The 18,931-nt window shown below is 44.6% G+C and overlaps 1 protein-coding gene across 1 annotated transcript in view; it reads left to right on the top strand.

Annotated features, from left to right (window-relative positions):
• FAM120A (family with sequence similarity 120 member A) overlaps nt 1-18,931 on the top strand; it is a 56,639-nt gene that overhangs the window by 6,176 nt on the left and 31,532 nt on the right. The window contains exon 2 of the mRNA XM_066596506.1: nt 14,714-14,960. Coding sequence (XP_066452603.1) covers nt 14,714-14,960 — 247 coding nt within the window. The remainder of the gene's footprint in view (nt 1-14,713; nt 14,961-18,931) is intronic.

Here is an 18,931-nt window from a genome sequence, read left to right as displayed (position 1 = left end):
AGTACACACGTTTCCACCGTATGTCATGTGTATTTACCTACAGCCATTGATTTCAATGGACTTCTATGGTGTGTAATAAACACCAAGTTAGGACATCCTGCATATTCCTTCATGGAATCGCATGAAAAAATACATTCAAGTGAACGAACCAATTGAAATCAATGGGTTCTATTCACTGCGTATTATGTGTGCAGATATTGCCCATGTAATATGCAGCGTATTTACACTTGTGTGAATGAGCCCTTATGGTTCTATGTGCGCAGTGTGACATGGGTATTAACATTCCCAACTCGCCATCCTCTGCTGCATATGAACAGCAGTAATGACTGGCAATCTACGCTATTTGTTGATTAGCTTGTGTAAAGAGTCCCGTCTTTTACACCATCGACATAATACACTATTTTAGTAAATCTGTTGAAATGTGTGACTATCTCCATAAAGTAACACTGGCCCCGGATTCTGACCCACAACATGAACTTTACGGCCCTATGTTTCTAGAATCGGTGGCCTGTGGACACTACTACTACTACTACAGGCTGGGCCAAGAAAAGAGGCCAGCACCACAGTCTGAGGAAAACTGTCGAAAAGAAAATATGGTCTTTGTTACCCCTAGCAACCAATCACAGCGCAGCTTGTATTTGACCTCAGCAGTAGAAGAAATAGCAACCAATCACAGCGCAGCTTTCATGTTACCTCAGCTGTAGAAGAAATGGCAACCAATCACAGCGCAGCTTGTATTTTACCTCAGTAGTAGAAAAAAAAGCAACCAATCACAGTGCAGCTTTCATTTTACCTCAGCTGTAGAAGAAATAGCAGTGCAGCTTGTATTTTACCTCAGTAGCAGAAGAAATAGCAACCAATCACAGCGCAGCTTTCATGTTACCTCAGCTGTAGAAGAAATGGCAACCAATCACAGCGCAGCTTGTATTTTACCTCAGTAGTAGAAAAAAAAGCAACCAATCACAGTGCAGCTTTCATTTAACCTCAGCTGTAGAAGTAATAGCAACCAATCACAGCACATCTTTCAATTTATCTCAGCAGTAGAAGAAATGAAATCTGCCCTGTGATTGGTTGCTAGGAGCAACAAAGACAGATTTTCTTTTAGACAGCCTTCATAAGACTGGTGCCGGCCTACTTTTCCATGGCTGCCTGTATGATGCTACATTTGTCTGTAGCGTCGCAGCAGCCTTGCAGATTCTGGCATTGCCTTCACAGTGCACAAAAATGAAATGTCCAACTGCTATTAGAACCACTTAGTTTTTTTTATCACCGGGTTCCACAATATTATGCCGCCTTACTCTGAAACACTATTAGCTACACTTAATGTGAAGTTCGTCCAATTGGGTAGTGCAAAAATGGCATGCAGAGCTCCGAATTTAGAGCATGGTAGCCAAATGCTGAGCAGTGCATGCTGGGACATGTAGTTTTAGAAGAGTGTTCAAGAGCTGTTCTTCTAAGTGAACCCCTCCCCCCAGCCCGAGAGTTTTTGGGATGTTTGTAATAGAAATCTGGGCAGCCATCCTGTAAATAGCTTTTGCTGCCAACCATCCGTAAAAACAGGACTTTTTGCCTGTGTCCGTGAGGAAAAAGATATGTCCGTGGTTTATACTTGGATGGAGTCTGTTCCAGCTCAGCATTTCACCTCAACTGCACAGTTGGCGGTTCTTAATAAGTGTCTCTACCTCCATGTATTTATAGAAGACCTGATTAATAATGCAGACAATGAATGGGGATAACACGGGGTGACGACTGCCAAGCTGCATTTCCCTTTTTTTTTTTAATACTGCTGACAGCCCAGCTTGGAACACCTGAGTCACTGGTTGCTATGGAGACGTTCCATAACAACTACAGCTCCTTATAGGGAGGTTGTCAGGCAGTGCCTCCATAGCAACCAGTCATTGTCTGACTACCTGGGCCTTCACTTCATGCAAAAATTAGCACAGAGATCAACAATAATGAAAATGCCTTTTTTTCTGAATTTCTTGCAGCCATGTTAATGAGGTTTTTTAATAAAAATCTATTTAGATAGCGAGCAGTTACCTCATTTTTGTATCCTCTTTCTCTTAGGCTAACTTCACATGGGTGAGTGCGATATCGGGCCGTGAATCGCTAACATGCGATTTTTGCTGAGGGTGTGAGGTGTTTTTGTAACAATGGGAGACTCTCCCATTGCTTTCAGTGGGGTAACATCGGATCACGTGCACGTAGTATGTGGGGCGATGCTGCCGCCGGCCCCATTGAGAACAACATAGAACATGCCCCACTTGTTTCCTGCATCGTGGTGACAAGGGTGGGGGAGGGGAGGGGGGAATTGCTCATGCCTATGACCCCATTTAAAAGAATTGGGTTCATATTCGTGTGTCTCACAACACAAAAATCTCACACGATTATCTTGACCGGTTTTCAAGAGCATTTGTGTTTTTACTGTATATGTTGTGCAGGAACAACGCAACCAGTGCAAGCTGATGACGTCGCCATTCTCCCCCCTCCCGGTGACATAGAAAGCAGCATTAAAAACATTGTACAACGCACCCTATTCATTTCAATGGGCGATGCATGAAGTGAAAAACGCACCGCAACACCCAAAAATAGAACTTGCAGTGTTCGTTTTGGTGTGAACTATAAACGCTGCGCTAAACTGCTCGTCTGAGAAGCCCTATTGAGATAAATAGAGGCTTAGTGCTGCGTTTTTAGTGGGCACTGCCTGTGTGAGAGAGGCGTGTATTACACAGTCAATGGATCCAATGAAAGTACATTGATTTTCATTGATCCATTCACATTTGCATATATACATTGCGTATTCTGTTCAATCGCATATAATGCGTGAGAAAGCCCCAGAGCGGTAAATTTAAAATTAAAAAAAGAAATCTGGAAGATGCGCAGTCCAAAATCGCTGCCGTGCTCCGCGAAACTATTGCTCACACAGCAGTAAAATACTGTGATCTACACGCAGCATTCTACAAATACAGTTGTGTGAGCCGGCCGTATTGCAATCAACCTGATAATACTACGGTTTTGAAAAAAATAGCGTTTCATAAATGCAGAATGACTACCGATTGTTTCTATAGTAAATGACTATATGACTTCCAGCGTGTTAATACGCTATTTATGTCATGTGGAAAGGGCTGTATGTATGGTTGGGCAGTACATCGGTGTGACCAATTGTTGGGCTTTGGCATAGATGTCCACGCCATGATTTGGGTTTTTTTGGACCATGAAGCGTAAGGTGTTGTCGGTCTACCTGCAGCTTCTGCAGAATACATCTCCAGCAGTTTTCCGTCTCGCCTGTATTGTGATATGTCTGCCTATTCTCTAATACTGATGTATTGTGATATGTCTGCCTATTCTCTAATTACTGATGTATTGTGATATGTCTGCCTATTCTATAATCACTGGCGAGGTGTACGTGACCTCTGAGGCTCTATATCCGTGTGTAACCTGAACCTCGGAGCTGTGGAACCACCATTTTCATTTAATAGGTTAATTACAGGGAACACAAAGTTGTTGTGCAGGTGTAAAGCGGAGCGGCAGGTCCTGTCGCCCTGGGCTTCATACCTATTGTCAGTCCTAATACTTCATTTACACGGGACGACTGTCAGATAAACGACTGCATGAACGCTGACGTCACCGCTAAGGTTGTTGGCGCTCGTGCGAAGCGTTTACACAGGCCGATCACCACTGGCCTCGCACTAAGGGTTAATGTTCACAACCAGATTTCTTCCGCGTTTCACATGGCGGAAATCCGCGGCGTTGTCCCACAGCGATTATGTTCTATTGCACCTAATAGCTCAATTCTCACACTGTGGAATTTCATCGCGCGAAACAAACCGAGCATGTTTTAAGTGCCGTGACCGTCTTCCATTGTAGCTATAGCACAGCGGAAGTATAGCGTGAATACGCTTCCCCGCCCACTGCCGGCCTTGTCATACGACACTGCCGGCGCATCATGCAGGACTCGCACCGCGGATCCGGGAGGTAAGTATGCAGTCTTTGGGGGGTATTCCGCTGGCAGAGTCCGTCACGGTAGTGGGCATGAAGCCTAGGAGCTTCACATACTATGAGAAGTGCTGAGCGGGGAACGTTTACACTTAGCGAGAAGTCAGCCATATTTTTTTAGTTTGGTTGAAAAGGAGCAATAACGAAAAGTAAACAAATAGTAAACTTTGTTTTTGCATTTAGACGTAATGATTACCAGCACAGGACCCCTCCAACGGCTTCCAGGACCAGGCGAATACTGGTTTTATGTTAAAGGGAACCTGTTTCTCGTCCGTCGCGGACGGATCTTCTTTCTTTGGCCCAGCGGATGTGCTCGTCATGCTGGCAGCGTGCTGCGCACATTTTGTTTTTCCTTTTGAACTCCTGCTGTCTCACGGTCCCGCAGCACAGCTGTGGATGTGGACCAAACGGCTTCCATAGGCTTCAATGGAATCCGCAGGAGCTGTCCGCACGAAATGGACCGTGCTGCGGGTGCTATCCCGCACGTGAGATCCACGCGCCGAGGAAAAATGACATCCACAGGTATTTAATTACCTGGGGATGTGTAACGATTTCCTGTGGGCGCGGATCACGCGTGTGGGATACCTGCGCGGTTTTATTAATTTTATTTTGCCCGTGGACATTGGGCCTTAGGGCTCCTAACCACTTGCATTTTTGTAACGCTGCGATATCGCTGTGTTGTTTTTTTTTTTTACGCGAATGCCAGTAGGACTTTCCAATGTTAAAAACGCATCACACAAAAATCACAAAGCACAAACTTGCAATGTGTTTTTAACATTAGAAAGTCCCGTTGACGTTCACGTTTAAAAAAACATCAATATCGAAGCATTAAAAAACACGAGCGGGCAGGAGCCCTTAGGGCAGCCTCACGCAGACAAGTTTTGCATGTCCAATACGCAGGGAATAGAAACTATCGATCGCAATGGGTTTATTCTGTTTTTCTTGCGCATTTCGTTTGCGTGTACAAAATCCATAACATGTTTTATTTTTGTGCGCAAAAAGGTCCCCCTAGGAGTCTAAACACTGCACATACCTGTGAACACTGGCACCTCATTAGGCTAACTGCATTGCACAGGAGCAAGCGTTTTTGGGCTTGCGCTCGTGTGAGGCCGCCCTAAAGAGTCCGTTCACAAGTAGTGTCATGGGCTGGAGAAAATCTGCTGCACTTTACAGTATGGGTGAATTTTCAAAAAGCCTTGTGCATGCTGTGGATTCTCCGTGGATTGGTCTGCCTTGCGCACTTTACATTTGCTGCATGCCAATTTATGCTGCGGATGTTCAGCACGTTTCATTTCTACAAAGCCATGTGTTGCGTGCAGATTTTGGCACAGATCCGCTACGTGTAACTAAGATCCCTGTGACCCTGACTGATCAGTGCGTGTCTGCATTCTGTCTAGGTGGCCAGTTATGTACGGCGCCCGCTGTGACTTGGGGATGTGCGGTCAACAAACCCACAGTTTCTTTGCCTACATGAACAATGTGATCAGGCTGTTAACACGGGCCGACGATCCCCAAGTTCATCCGTGTATGCCCGTGTGAAAAGGCTGCATGCATTAGTGCTGCTGAGTAGTCTATAGCATGTGACCTTGGGCGCAGAGAGATTAGTAACCAGAGCTTAGCATTACCGGGATGCTCCCCGCCCGATCTACAAGATTACACCATTGTGGTGGCTGCTGTATAATCCCATAACCACTTTCTGATGCTTCTGGGTGTGAGCTCTGAGTTGTAAGGACAAGTTTTGGTGCCGTACGTAAAACATGTCATTAATTTGAACTTTTAAATGTCACGAGACACATGATAAATGCCTCTAATAATAAGGATAGTTGTGTAACATAAAGTACTTTTACAAGCTCTGCTCCCATGGACTTGTCAGAGTTTGCCGGAGTTGTGTTTTTAGCTTTTGATAAATGACTTTTTGATATATAGATGGAGAGAACCCGCTTGTTATAGGATGGTGCACTTTAAATAGTGGCATGTCCCTACTGTACAGCCCTCCATCTGGGTTTTGTGGGGCAAAGTATCCTCCATCCACCACACTACAGAGTAAGGCCCGACTCACACGACCGCGTTGGTATGGCATATTCACCTAAATAAGCTATAGGCCATAAATATACTTTCAGGACTGGATGAGCTGTGATCTCCTCTATAATAACTGTGTGATCATCGTTAGTAAAGGAACTGGAGTCCCCCCCCCCCCCCCCCATAGTATTGTTTGGCTGGGCATACACAACCGTGTCGACACAGGATATTCCGCGCATGGAATATGCTATACCAATCTCCCATAGGAGGCCATGTCGCTGCTCACACGAATTGCATAAAAAAACATGCGCAAAAAAAATACTCAGCATGTTCTATCTTGGTGGGTATTACATGCATACATGCCAAGATAGTGCATGACGATTGGCAGTATGGAACAAGTATGTGATGTCATTACATACTTGCTGCATGGCACGTCCGTGTCTCTCATTGGTGGCACACAGCAAATTACGGGTATTTGAGCCCGTGAGAGAACCACCCTGCCTGACAAATGACGCTGCCTCTAGCAGCAGCACACCGCTCCTTGGCTATCATATGGATGCACCTTCCATGATGGGCCATATTAAGGGTGCTTTTAGATAGAGACATTAACAATGATGTCACTTGCTCATGCAAACGAGAATCGGCTCATCTGAAAGAACATAATTTTGCAGCATATGTGCCACAAGTGTGTTAATTTGTGGCATGTGTGCTGCAAAATTGCGTTCTGAAAATAAAGAATTTAGAGCTGTGCAGGCCAGGAGGATGAGATATGAAGAAAATGTAGCGTAATGGTGGGTTCATTCATAGCGTAAAAATGCGCACCAGATAAATCTGCGTCTTACATGCGAATTTGTATGTAGATTGACAGCGGCTGCATTGCAATGAATAGAACCTGCTGTGTTTCTGATGCAAGTTCACACAGAATTTGCATGTAAGACGTGATGCGGATTTTGAGGCGGATTTGTTTGTGGTGTAAAGGCCATGTTTACATGACATTCCAGAAATCTGCTGCATAATTCATGGCGGAAATGGGAGGCAGATTTCTGCTTCATGTATGCATTGACAGCTGTCCTGCATCCCCAATGGAGCCGATCTATGTGTGGATATCCCGACACGGAATCTACGCAAAGAAGTAACGTGTCACTACTTTTGCTGCATCCGTGTCAAAAATCTGTTGCGGACAATACGAACCTACCGTAAAAGCCGAGTCGTACTTGTCCCAACTGAGTCCCACACAATTCAATTCAATTATCTGTTCAATTGCGATTTTTAGTGCATCATTCTCCGTACAGACAGTATCCGCATCGCTCGTACATATGGTACCCGGACTAACTTTGGCCTCATACTGTGTTTCCAATTTTAGGCTAGGGCTACACGGCAATGTTGGTCACAAAACATGAAAATCGCAGTATCGCGTCGCATCTAATGGTTGTCAATGGGGTCGTGTTAGGTCCTAACAATGATGGGACAGTTGCAAAAAGTCTAAAACCATTGGACTTTGCCATCCTAGCATACAATGCAAATGGTGTGCTCTGCATCAGTAAAAATCTCCCCCACCCACACCCTGAAAGTTTTTTGGGTTGAGGGACCAAATTCACTGCGTGGACCTAGCACTATACTGAAGTTTCATGTATTCCAAAGGAAGAAAATCTATGTATGCTTTATTGCGTGCCACATGTTGAAGACGTTTGTCCATTGAAATATATACCTCAGTGGGGCACCACGTGGTGTCTGTACTGCCCAGTGCACCATCAGGCACATTTGTGTACCCATTGCCCTGTGGACCCGGCTGTAGGCCTCATGCACTTGTTATGGATACCTGAGGTAAAACCCAACCAGAAACCGACATATTAGAAATCTAACTGGGTTTTATATGCAGATTCGGTTTAATAGTCCGCTGCTTCTTCTATAGGATTCCAGTAAAAGTCTCTGGCGTGGGGTCGGCGGGGCTCGCGCAAGCTTCGCACTCATGGGTATGAGGTCTATGGATGCTTTTACACGGAACGATCTATCGGACAACAGATATCCAACGAGTCTTCCCAGCGATAGTCATTCCTGTGCTTTTACACAACATCACTGACTGACTAGTGGCGGAGCGGCCGGGGATCGTTCCGGGCCGCCAACGTCCATTCACAGTAAGCAGGCAGTCGTCTGTAAGTGAACGCTCCGTCATTCAGTTCTCTGTATGAGACGCGAACGGTATGCATTTATACTGAATGATAGTCTTCAGATTCTTGTTGGATCGCGGGGATTGGAATGATGATTATTCCATGTAAAGGCACCTTTATGCCTCATGTCCATGGCTCACACGGACTCTGAGTACGGAATTCCACACAGAATCCACCCATGACGGCGGCCATGGACGGTTTTCTTACATGTCCGGATGTGGTGCAGGCGGGAATCCGCAAAAATGGAGCATGCTGCGATTCTCCCCCCATTTAGACGCAACGATTATCACTCAAAATTTGTTTAAGCGATCAAAAGTGAGCGATGGTTTTGCTTTTAATGACGACCGTTTAAACTTAATGATTAGCGTTGGAAAATGGACAAGGCGGAGGGAATTTCAGTCTCTTTTATCGTTGTGTAGTGTTTACAGTTAACGATAACTGAACGGTAGTTTTTGTGTAAAATGTACGCCCCACCAATCGATGAACCACTCCCCTCAAGTCGCTAAACGACTGAACGGATTTCATTTAAACCAAACGATAAGCAAACTACCAAACGGTGGGCTTTAAGCAGACTGAAAGACAAGGAGGAATGAATTGCTAACGAGAAGTGGACGATGGGCGCACGTTTACACGTAACGATTATTGCGATTATTGCTCACTTTCGGCACTTTTAATGAATTTTGAGTGATAATGGTTGCATCGAGATGGGCCTTATGTGGAGGCATTAGTCCCCGTGGGTCGCGGTCACATCCTGGTCGCACTGGCACTGTGTAATTATTTGCATAGCTGTGTTGAGCCAGATAAGGAACAGGCTGGTGCTCACTGCACTTCCCTCTTCAGCGGGCGATGCAGGAAGTGTGGGGGTTGTTCTGTGCGCTGCTTTATGGACATGCTAGGGCACTTTTAACCTATTTCTATCTGGAATCGGGACGCTTAGTTTTTTTTATATATAGGTACCTGTTTTCCCCTCGCCTGGCCGGTCCACACAATATGAAACAGACTACAGTGATTTATTTTCCACGCCCGTGGTGTTTTCTGCAATTGCGGCGTGCTGTAGGTTCCCCCACAATCCACACGTGTTTATAAGAAAATGACGGAAAAAAGCCCATGTACCTGTTAATAAAAAATAGCTGGCTTTCTTCATGCATTATTAGGAGCTGAAAAGTCACACAAAAAGTGTGTGCAGGCAGTGCTGAAGAGTTTTCCTAGTTGATAGAATACTCCATAGACTATAAGCTGATCACAAAATATCTTCATGTCCGCTCCACTGCAGTCAGCTATAATGGAGCAGTAAGGCTGGGTTCACACGGGGCGTTTTCCCGCCGGAAATCCCGCGGTTTGGCCGCAGCAAAAACCGCGAGATTTCCACCCGGAGAACCGCTTTGAAGCGGCCCAGCCGCTCGCTTTTCCGTTGCGGCCGGCGCTCCCATAGAGGAGAGCGCGGCCGCGGCGGAAAGAAAAGATAAACAGACATACTGCATATTCCGAAACCGCGGCTGCGGCCGCCGCAGCCACGGTTCCAGCCTGACTTACCGCAGCGGATTGGCCGTCCCGTGTGGACGAGATTTCTCAGAAATCTCGTCCACATGGCTGGCTAACCCCGAGATTAGCGGCCGCGGGCGGATTTGCCGCAGCGAAATTTGGCGCGGCAAATACGCCCTGTGTGAACCCAGCCTAAGTGTTCAGATTCCCTACAGCACCACCACAAGGGAAAATAAGTATTACACAATGCCCAATCACATCAGTAGGCTGGGATACTCTTTGTAGCTGATCTGCACTCTGGCCAAAAGATGAGACACCTGAAAGGAGAACCCGTCTACCAGGGTGTATGATGATATGTTTTATAAACTGAACGCCCCCTTTAATTATAGATATGCCAACTGTTATTTGGCCATTTAGTCATACAACTGCAGTTTTGCCAAAGTTTAAAGGGCCCCCTCTGGGGTAAACACATTTTTTCCATTCTTGCTCCCCTGTAACGCTCTAGAAGTCTCCTCTGTGTATTCTAGTCTCTTCCGTGAAGCATAACCCCTTGATGCTTATCAGGCATCATCTTGATCTGAGATTTTTTTTTAACTTTCAGCTTCACATCAATCCCATGATGGATTAGTTAAGGTGGGGGGACAGTTCATTACCTTCTATAGTCACCTAAATAAGCTATAGACAGTCAGGAGGATGAGCTGTCATCTCCTCTGTTATAACTGTGTGATCATCAGCAAATGATTCTGAGTCGCCCACAATATAGTTTGGCCAGGCTTACATGGCTGTGTCGGTACAGTGTACTCCACGTGCATGTCTTGCGCATGGAATACGCTTGTACCAATATCCCATAGGCGGCCATATATTAATGACCTGATAGGGTTGTACGGTAATATATCAATATTTGCAGATAACACTAAACTATGTAAAGATATTAACACGAGAGGACACAAGGAGATTGGGGATCTGGATAAGTTAGGGAATTGGGCAGAATGGTGGCAAATGAGATTTAACACTGATAAATGTAATGTCCGCACATGGGCAGGGAAAATTCCTGTCACCATTACACACTAAATGGGAAACCACTGGGAAGCACTCACATGGGAAAGGACAGGGGATTTTAGTTACCTGTAAGCTTAACTGGAGCAACCAGTTTCAGGCAGCTGCTGCCAAGGCAAATAGGATCATGGGATGCATCAAAAGAGGTCTAGGGACACATGACGAGAACATTGTTCTTCTTCTTTACAACTCAGTGGTCAGACCACACATGGAATATTGTGTACAGTTTTGGGCATCGGTACTCAAGAAGGACATATCAGAGCTTGAGCAGGTACAAAGACTGACAACTAAAGTAATAAATGCAATGGGCGGACTACAATATCCAGAGAGGTTATCAAAATTGGGGTTATTTAGTTCAGAAAAATGACAGCTGAGGGGCGACCAGATAACTATGTATACAATACAGGAATCTCTCCCATCAACTCTTTATACCCAGGGCTGTGACTGTAACAAGGGAGCGCCCTCTATGTCTAGAGGAAAGAATGTTCCATCACAGAAGTGGATTCTTTACTGTAAGAGCAGTGAGACTATGGTACTCTCTGCCTGAGGACATTGTGATGGGGGAAATCAATAAGAGTTTAAGAGGGGCCTGGACCCCTTTCTTGAGCATTACAATATTGCATGTTATAGTCACTAATTGCTTCAGAAGGGTCAGGTATCCCAAGGTTACTCCGATTGTCAGATTGGAGTAAAAAAGGAATTTAATTGGTGAAAATTGCCTTCTACCTCATTAAGGTCTTTCTTTGCCTTCCTCTGGATCAACATTGCAGGGTAATGGGCTAAACTGGATGGACCCGTGTATTTTTCTAGCCTTACATACTATGTTACCAATTGTGCAAATATGCGTGCAAGAAAAATCGCAGCATGTTCTATCTTGGTGCATATTACATGCGTACATACACACCAAGATAGTACATGGGGATGGGCAGCCCACAGCAGGCGTGCAGTGTCATTGCAGTGGTGTGAGCCCAGCCCCTCCCAAACAGCTGTCCAGGTGAATATAGTCCGATATCTTATTAAATAGCAGTGACTTCAGCCATCATGACTTCTTCTAAGGATTCACATGGATGACTTGTGGGTTTTCTTTCTACTGGAGTCTCCTTTTTACTTGTCATTAGTTTTAGAATCCAAGAGTGAATTTCCAAGCATGTCGCAGTGGGGGTAGAGGACGGTGCCAAGTATTTTGGACACTGAGGACTGGACATTTGCATTCCACAAACACTCTGAGAAATACTCCCTACATACTGAGGGAGCCAGCACATAGCTGTAATCCCTGGAGAAGGAATTGGATTCTTTGTGACCACTGAGCAGTCTAGTAGGCGGGCATCAAGGCTATGTCCGCACGTAGCAGAAAACCTGCAGCCGATTTTCATGCAGGTTCGCATGTAGCACATGTATTTTGACGCAGAATTTACCCCCTCGTTTGTAGAGGTGAAAGCTATGCTAAATAGCTGCAACATAAGTTAATGTGCTGCAGACTTTATCCTTAGCGTGTGGAGGAAATTTCATCCATGTTGCTAGTACCGCAGAAAATCTGCAGCGTTTTCACTACATGTGAACATGGCATAAGGCTGGGTTCACACTTGGCGTATCCCCGTCGGAAATCTCGCGGTTTGGCCGCAGCAAAAACCGCGAGATTTCCGCCGGGAGAACCGCCACGGTTTAAGCTGCGGCAGCTTTGAAGCGGCCCGGCCGCTTGCTTTTCCGTTGCGGCCGGCGCTCCCATAGAGAGCGCGGCCGCGACGTAAATAAACAAAAAAAGAAAGTAAACAGACATGCTGCTTCTTTTGAAACCGCGGCTGCGGCAGCCGCGGTTTCAACCGGATTTACCGCAGCGGATTAGCCGTCCCGTGTGGACGAGATTTCTGAGAAATCTCATCCACGTGGCTGGCTAATCCCGAGATTAGCGGCCGCGGGCGGTTTTGCCGCAGGCGGATCTTCTGCTGCGGCAAATCCGCCCTGTGTGAATCCAGCCTTAGAGTATGTTCACACAGGATAGAAATGATGCAGATTTTCTGCAGCGTTCACAGTACAAGGCATACGGATGAGATTTAAACAAATCTCATCCACATGGTGCAGGAAAAAAAACTTGTGCTTAGAATTGACACACTGCAGATTTTAAATCTGCAGCTTGTTAGTGGTTTGCGGAATCTATGCAATGCAACGTTTTCCACTGCCTGCTATCTGCATGATTATATCTATAGGGAGTGGGAGTTATCCATTTCCAGATGATCCCAGCAATTACTGGCATGTGTGAAATGCGTTAGAAGCAGTCACACATTGGCAAGTGTGGGGTGTGCATGGTTTGTTAGGGGAATAATCGGTATCAGCCACTGTGGAGTGGGGTCGCTCTTCTCAGGGCAGTAGCCCCACAGTTAGGCAGGATAATATAGTGGTGGGTGTAGGGAGAGACCAACCCACTATCAACCCGTTCACCTTTTAACAACTGCCTGCTTATTTTGAATGGAGGCAGGTAGTTGGCCCGGAAGAGCTCTCTTGCTCACTCCTCCTCCATTCAGTGAGCAATCATCACTCTTATGTGAAAGCGAGCGGAAGAAAAATCGTAGCATGCTCTATTTTGCTGCGGTTATTTTTTAAATCAATGGAAGCCATCCAACCCGTAGCCCATATGCAAATAGCATTGCGTTTAGGCTGCGGGTACCTGTGTCATCGCTTAGCAATGATGTGGGAAATACAGACGTTGGAGAGAAAAAGAAACTACTACGCACGACCAACGGTGAGCTGCCACGGTCATACGCAATACAGAAATGGCTGGTACACAGGGTCACCGGCTGGGCTCACAAACAGAATCTGCTGTGGACCTCCCATATGCAGAATTCGGTCCGCTCATGTGAGCCTGGCCTTAAAGGGAATCTGTTAGCTACTTTGATCCCTATAAGCTAAACGTTGATTCCGGAGGTGTAAGTTTTAGGCCTCCTTCACGCAAGCGACAAAGTCACGCGTTTTTCACACGTTACGACAATGCTACAAATTGCCATTATGTGAAGCCCATGCTTTCCTATGGGTTCCTTCACATTTGTGATGTTTTGTAGCATGCAGCATTGCGAGTCAAAAACTTCGGGTTTTGCTATTGCACACAACTTGCAAGGTTTTTTTAGCCCAAGTTTCCCTATGGAGCCTTCCCCTCTGTTGCATTGCATGGCATCGCCTGAAAATGCGATTTTAGTGCGGTGCGAGGCAACTTTGACAGTGGGAAATCCTACTGTAAGAGCCATGACCTAGCCAGGGATTGAAAAATCCCCGCGTCCTGGAAGCGCTGGCTGTGACTGGCTGAACGCTGTGATGCTTAGCCAATCATAGCCAGCGCTCCATGAATGGCTGTGATTGGTTCATCGAGCGCTGGCTCTGATTGGCTAAGCATCACAACGTTCAGCCAATCGGAGGCAGCGCTTCCAGGAGGTGGGGATTTTCCTAGCACCACTTGTAGCACCACTTGCGACTTTGTAGCGCCACAAAATCTCAGTATTGCCACAAGAAAGTGCAGCGATATCGCACGGACCACCGATGCGATAGCGCTGTGATTTTCTCGTGGTGATATCGTGTTGCCCGTGTGAAACTAGGTCTTATACTTACCACCTTCACTGTTCCTCTGCTGTCGCTGCTGAATCCGTGTCTCCTGAATCCAGCTGCTGCAGTGCATTGAGCGCCACTGCTAAGTAGTCCTCCCATTCTATGTTTGAAAAGAAAGGACTACTTAGCATGCCACACAAAGCTCTGAAAGCTAGGGAATTACCATGAAGGTATAAAACTTACATTCCTGGCCTTGATGGGTCAACTACCTTGACCCCATAAGCTTAGCTTGTAGGGCTCAAAGTAGCTGACAGAGTCTCTTTAAGACAGTCTTGCATGGCTGATCTAATGTCATTACCAGCAATATAGAATAAGTGTAAGGTGTCATATTAGTAGGAAATACTGATCCTCTTTTGTAATTCTTTAGCAGTCTTACTGTAACATTGTATTTTTTCTTTCAGGTTGCACAGAGCATTGAAGACCATCACCAAGAAGTTATTAGTTTCTGTCGAGAAAATGGATTTCATGGCCTCGTTGCCTACGATTCAGACTACGCTCTGTGCAACATCCCCTACTACTTCAGTGCCCATGCACTAAAGCTGAGTCGCAACGGGAAAAGTATCACAACCAGCCAGTATCTGATGCATGAGGTGGCCAAACAACTGGACCTCAACCCCAACCGCTTTCCCATCTTCGCTGCTCTTCTAGGTAAAAACGTTTACACATTTAGGTCTTTATGTAAAATACATTGAAATTAAGTTGTGGGAATAGAACACTGCGTTTTTGCACAGAAATTTACAACCTTGCATTTGCATGGCCAGAAAATTTCCAACAGATTTGATTCTAGAGCCAGAAAATGGCGCAAATATACACACATTTGTGGCGTCCGTTTCATTTTCTGAGTTTATAACAGACCAAAATATGCCACATTTATTAAGAGGCATTAGGTGTTCTGCAAATTACTTCAACAAACTTAAGTTTTACACTTGTGCATGAACAGCGTTCTTCATAAATCTCTGTTACTCGGAACACAGTTTTATGTCTGGGAGCTGCATGAAAAGTCTTACTTCCTGGTTTTCTTTCTGTAAAGGAGGAGGGGGCTGCAAGAGCTTTAAAGTAGAACAATGTGGGAAGGGAAGTGAAAGGCCAGGTAAAAATATACAGCTAATGAATATATTTGAGAACCTCGCTATTAGAAGTGGAAAGAAAGAACAAAGACAAAAATTCAGAAGGAAAGAAGAGGAGCAAGAGACACTGATCACAAACTAAAATGTATCTGCACAAATACACAGAACATGGGAAACAAGTAAGGAAAACAGTTTCTACAGAACTACCATGCTCTGAAGCTTGAATCTCTGTGGGGATGACACAGAGAAATATGATGTTATGGGTATTACGGAAACTTGGTGGAATGATACACATGATTGGAATACAAGGCTGGAAGGATACAACTTATTTATAATAAACAGACCTAAAAAAAAATGGGAGGAGGTGTTGCGTTGTATGTTAGGAAAGCATTCATCCCCACAGAGATTCAAGCTTCAGCTTCAGAGTATGAGAGTTCTGTAGAAACTGTTTGGGTAAGAATACAAGGAGAGAACAACAGAAAGGACACCATTGTAGGCATTTACTGTAGGCCGCCTGGACAAGCAGAAGATATTGATGAACTCTTTCTACATCAGATGGCCAAGCTCTCCAAAAAGCATTACATAGTGATTATGGGAGATTTTAAATATCCAGACATTTGTTGGGAATCTCTCTCAGGTAAAAGCAATGGATCCAACAAATTCTTATCCGCTCTTGCTGACAACTTTATCTTCCCAAAGGCAGGAGAGAAAACAAGGGGATCTGCTACCTTGGACCTAATTCTTACCAACAGGGAGGAAATGGTTGAGGAAGTAAGGGTGGCTTGGACCTTAGGGGGCAGTGATCATGCTATCCTTGAATTTTGGAAAAAAGGGGAAGAAAACCTAAAAGAACTCAGACCTTAAGGTTGGATTTCAGAAAGGCAGATTTTAATGAACTCCGAAAGAGGGTAGGAAGAATCCAATGGCTGGATGTTCTTAAGGACAGGAATGTCCAAGAAGGTTGGGAAATCTTGCGAACTGAGATTCTCAAAGCACAATCGTTTACAATCCCTAAAAAAGGAAGAATGTGAAGCATTTAACGAGACCAGGATGGATGAACACAGAACTTGCACACATGTTAAAAAGGTAGAAAAATATGTTTATCAAATTGAAAGATGGGGAATATTTAAGGAAGAATATAATGCGGTCTGCAGAAACTCTAGGGCAAGTGTCAGTAAAGCTAATAATAAATTGAGGCTTGCAACAGAGGCCAAAAGCAATAAAAAAGGATTTTGGGGGTATGGTAAAAGAAAAGTCAAAGATGCTATTGGATGCTTACAAGATGAAAATGGTGAATGGGTTAAAAATGATGTTGAGAAGGCTGAACCTCTACATTTCTATTTTGTATCTGTTTTATCTCAGAAAGTAGATGGAACATCAACTGATCTTCCCTGTGTGGGGAATAAAAGAATGCAGTCTATCTATAAGCAGAGAGATGGTGAGGGAATACTTAGCTAACTTAAATGAATTCAAGTCTCAAGGTCCAGGTGAATTACACCCTAGGATACTAAAGGAAGCAGCAGAGGTAATTGCTGAACCACTCGCCATAATCGTTGAAAATTCCTGTAGAACATTAGAAGTCCCAGAAGATTGGAAAAGGGCAAATGTTGTCCCTATCTCCAAAAAAGGAAAGAATATGGATCCAGGAAACTACAGGCCTGCGAGCCTGACTTCTATACCGGGAAAGATCTTTGAACAAATTATTAAACAGCATGTATGCAAGTACTTGGATAAAAAATGGAGTAATTAACAAGAACCAGGATGGGTTTGTAACAAACAAGTCATGGCAGACGAATCTAATTTCCTTCTGTGACAGAATCACCTGACTGAGTTTATCAGGAAGATGTGGTAGATATAGTATATCTTGACTTTAGTAAAGCATTTGACAAAGTATCTCATACTATACTTATTGAAAAAATGGCCAAATATGGGATTGACAAGGCAACTGCTAGGTGGATTCACAACTGGCTGAGTGACCGTACTCCAAGAGGGGTCATAAATGGCTGCACATCCAAGTGGAAGAATGTATCAAGTGGGGTACCACAAGGCTCTATCTTAGGCCCAGTGTTCAACATTTTTATAAATGATCTGGAGGAGGAAATTGATGGGAAACTGATCAAATTTGCAGACGACACAAAGCTAGGAGGGATAGCTAACACTGGGGAAGAGAGAGTATTCAAAAAGATCTATAAAAGCTTGAACAGTGGGCAGCGACTAACAAAATGGTATTTAACAAGGTGAAATGAAAAGTCCTACATCTGGGCAAGAAAAATGAAAAAAGCACATACAGAATCGGAGAAATTGGACTAAGCAGCAGCACATGTGAGAAAGACTTTGGTATACTAATGGATCATAGACTGAACATGAGTCAACAATGTGATGCAGCAGCCAATTCTGGGAAGCATTAAGAGAAGCATATAGTCTAGATCATGTGTGGTAATTATCCCCCTCTACCTCTTCTTAGTCAGACCTCACCTGGAATACTGTGTCCAGTTCTGGGCACCCCACTTTAACTCCTTAGTGACAGTTTTTCTTTTTTTTTTTGCTTTTTTCCATTTTCGTTTTTTTCTCCTCTGTTTTAAAAAATTGTAACTCTTTTATTTATCCATAAACGTCACTGTATGAGGGCCCGTTTTTTGCATTGTATTTTTCAATGGTACCATTTATTGTACAAAGATTGATATGGCAATTAGTATACTCGCTATTGCTCTGGACTGTGGCATCTGACAGGTGATGTCACTCGGCTAGAAGGTCTGGTGACGTCCCATAAGACTGTAACGTGGCCTTCTAATATAGAACAGCCTGGCAGGCTTACATGACGTCACTGATAACATCCCTATCGGGCCTTCTACAACCCAACCCACGTGACTCATTGACTCTAATGTAAACTGAAGACCAGAACATGGCGAGTGGCTGTGGAGCATCGCCAGGAGGGGGGATGAGCACTGTGTGTATTTTTCCTTATATACAGTGCAGACACCAATTATTCGGAAAACCTCTATAGAGTTTGAATTGGGTGAGTCTAAAATAGGTAAGGGTATAATTGTTGACGGTAAATCAAATTCTAGCATGCAATGCTAGTCTTCTGCATTTAAAGCCAACAGTTTGGGCTTGCATCAGGAAAGGCATGGCTTTTAGAGAAGAAGTATATTATAAAGCACTGGTACAATTGCGTCTTGGGGATGCTGTTCAGTTTTGGGCTGCAGTCCAAAAACCAAATGTCATAGAGCTTGAGAAGAGTTCACGGCACAGTAACCAGACAGGAGGTTTGGAAGAGCTCAGACGATTAGGGCGCAATTGCAGCAGAACGGCATTACACAAAACTGGAATATCCTTTTATGGGGAACCTGTCATCGGCAATGAGCACCATAAACTAAGTTATGGTGCTCATAGGGCAGTAGTCAAGGGAAGTATTTTTTATACGTACTCACTTCCCAGTGCCCGCACTGTTGGCCCTGAACGTTAGCACAAAGACTGTGCATTGGACTCCAGGCTGTGCAAGGGTATTTCCATTGATCTCTATGACAGTGCGCTCTCTTTGAATTTGCTGTA

The sequence above is a fragment of the Eleutherodactylus coqui genome, chromosome 3, assembly GCF_035609145.1.
Source record: "Eleutherodactylus coqui strain aEleCoq1 chromosome 3, aEleCoq1.hap1, whole genome shotgun sequence".
NCBI lineage: Eukaryota > Metazoa > Chordata > Amphibia > Anura > Eleutherodactylidae > Eleutherodactylus > Eleutherodactylus coqui.
The sequence above is the reverse complement of the archived record's forward strand: the minus strand, read 5'-3'. Positions and strand labels throughout refer to the sequence as shown.